The following is a 2978-nucleotide window of genomic DNA, read 5'->3' on the forward strand; positions in this document are numbered from 1 at the left end:
TATTGCCTAAGAATTGAAGGAAGTGTGGGAAAGACTTTGATACCACCCATGACGAGTTGAACTTTTGGTTTTATGTGCTATTGGCTTTGGAAAAGTCTCATTCATGCCCAGCGACTAATTATTTTCTCTAGGGGATTTTTGTAATTTTTGTAAAGTCAGTTGGACTATTAATTACGTGGTAGTTGGCATAATTGTTAGAATAACACATTTAAAAATTAATCTAATCTAATGGAATGATGTCAGATTGCTGTGAGCAGCACTTTTCCCATGCTGAACTGGGGAAAGAATTGAGCTTTTAACTGTTATGCACCTATAGATAATTGTTCTGTAGGAGGATGACAGGCTCTCTTGACTAGGGCAAAAAATAATTGGCATCAATGCTGTCCTTATAAAATAGTCAATGTAGACTTGATATCACTTATTATATTCAGAGATGCTGAGAGTTAGACTTGAGTTTATTCCGAAAGTCCCTTTCCAAAGGTTTCCTGCATCCTGTCGCCAGGCTTTGACTTTTTCATTTCTTTGTGGCAGAAGACTACTTGTATATTTGCCCAGAAAAGCAGACTAAGACTTTAGCCTTTCCCTGGTGATGGCTGAAGCAGCAAAGACCCCAGAAGTATCACTTTCTACTGGGCTCAGGAAATAGGCCCAGAGTAACGTGCTGCCATTTATCTATTTATCTATCTATCTGTTTTTGTTTTTGTTTTTTTTGTTTTTTTTTTGAGTCTGTTGCCTGGGCTTTCTATCTGTTTATCTATCTGTTTGTTTATTTAGAGACAGGGTCTTGCTCTGTTGCCTAGGCTGAAGTGCTGAGGTGCAATCATAGCTCACTGCAGCCTCCAAACTCCTGGGCTCAAAAGATTGGAGCTGGGGCTATAGGTGCACACCACCACAACTGGCTAGTTTTTAAAAATTTTTTTGTAGGGATGAAATCTTGCTATGTTGCCCACGCTGGTCTTGAACTCCTGGCCTCAAACAATCCTCCTGCCTCAGCCTCCCAAAGTACTGAGATTAGAGGCATTAGCCACCATGTCCAGCCTGCTTTTTACTTTTTTTAAACATTCTTAATTTTTTATTAAAGAGCTACTTTCTATTCCAAGAATATTATATTGGAAAGTCTAAAGAGATTTCCTCTGTTCTACCCTACTTAGTTGTTCTGTCAGAGTTTAGTTACTTAATGGCTTTAAGTTATTATAATGTTCATCTCTCACATTTATCTTGTAAAGGTGCTCTTTTGGTTTTCTTGTCATGAAGCTAACAGGGTTGGAATTGTTTTACATTGCAACACAGAGACTCCTTTAGGGAGTCTTTCTTCTTTTGAGGGTGCGCTATAAGCCCCAGAGGAGAGATGCCACAGCCGTCTTGTTCCTTGCTGGGAGTTCCCAGCACCTAGTAAGGGGCCTGGTACACAGTAAGCATTCAGTTGAGATTTACTGAGTGAATGGAAGAGTAAATGAGGAAAATCTTTTTCTGCTGAATTTTTAATTTACAGCCCCTTTTGTGGTTCTCTTGCTTGTATTTTTGATGAAGTGTGATAAGGGCATTTCCATTTTCAGCCATTCCAGAGAAATCTAGTTGTGCTGCCTGTAGATGAAAGGAAATTCAGAGATCTTATGGAATCCAGGGCTGGATTCCAAAAGGGTAACTTGGAAGGACAGGGTGAGGTCAGTTGGTGAACTGATGACAAGCTCTTTGAGGGCTGAGGTTAGCAGTTTCATCCACATTGTTTGTCACTTACTGTGCCCTTCTGAGGGAGCCACGTTGACGGCCAGTGCTTAGGAGGGGATGAGATGTGGTAGAAGTTTTTTGGAGTTGACCGAGTCAAGCTAACCTGAGTTATTGCACCTGATGTCAGGTTTTAGGCAGCAGTGTGAAAACTGTCGGGGAAAAAGAGAATCAGCTCCACCCTCTTAGGGATAATCCCATGTTGTGAATTACCTAGAACTAATTTCTATACCCAGTGTTTTCCTCACCACCTGACCCACCCCTGATTCATTCTTCTCTCTATATAGCTGACTTATGTTCAGGGAATACAGGTTCATTCAGAATATAATAGGAAAGAAAATCACTTAAATACTCCCCAAAGCTTAATCATCATGACTTTAGGATTGAGCACTGTTTTGAATTGTCCTTATTATTGATATTAGCAAAGTTACCAGGTACTGTTCTTACAGGTGTTCTTTCCCCTAAACCTAATCTTCATAGCATCCCATCACTCAAAATGAGCTTGGTAGCCTAGTGGATTTGACTGTAGTATAGACTACCCTTGTTAGCCTTGAACCCTATACCCTCCTCCTCCCTTCCCACATCTAAACCCTGGGTACCATGGGAGCCATTATGAAAAGAACAAAGAGAAACACAATCAAACAGAAAACAATGAAATAATACCAACCTACTGGACTTCTAGATACTGTAGAATTCAGAAGTAAAGGAAGGTATAACCAGACATATAAAGGCTTAGATATAAGTTTTAGAGTCAGACCACCTGAGTTCTGATCCACCTCTGAACTTATACTATACATTGAACAGTTTCCTCATCTGGAAAATGGGTATAATACTAGTATTTGTATCATAGGGTTGTAGTGAAGATTAAGTGAGATAATGCATGTAAAATAGGATAACTCACACATAGTAAGTGCTGAATAAGTGGTAGTTATAATTACCAGGCATAGATAATAACAGTGCATGCGTGTGTATTCATTTATGGAGTGACAGTGTCGCTCAGTGTTTAAGAGCATGGGCTCCAGAGCTCAAGCACCTTGGGTCATATTCCAGCGCTGCTGCCTAACGGCTGTGAGGCCAACCTCTCTGAACCTTGGCTTTCTATTCTCTAAAATGGGGATGATAATTGTACTCACCTCAGGAAGATATTAGGACTAAATTAGGTGATACAAATAAAGCACTTGCCTGGCACAAAGTATGCTCTAGGGCCTGGTATACTTACATGTATATAAGTATTTATATATAATTTTAAACGA

General features: G+C 39.9%; 1 protein-coding gene across 3 annotated transcripts in view; it reads left to right on the plus strand.

Moving 5' to 3' along the window:
- Positions 1 to 2978, plus strand: part of MED27 (mediator complex subunit 27) — a 205373-nt gene that overhangs the window by 5882 nt on the left and 196513 nt on the right. The window contains exon 3 of one of the 3 annotated variants that reach the window (XM_012639660.1): positions 1078 to 1122. The exons of the other annotated variants lie outside the window; for them this stretch is intronic. Within the exon in view, the coding sequence (XP_012495114.1) occupies positions 1078 to 1122 (45 nt within the window). Of the gene's footprint in view, positions 1 to 1077; positions 1123 to 2978 lie in introns of those variants that run through there. 3 annotated transcript variants of the gene reach the window in all.

Source organism: Propithecus coquereli, unplaced genomic scaffold, assembly GCF_000956105.1.
Source record: "Propithecus coquereli isolate 6110/MARCELLA unplaced genomic scaffold, Pcoq_1.0 Scaffold142, whole genome shotgun sequence".
In the NCBI taxonomy this organism is placed as follows: Eukaryota; Metazoa; Chordata; class Mammalia; order Primates; family Indriidae; genus Propithecus; species Propithecus coquereli.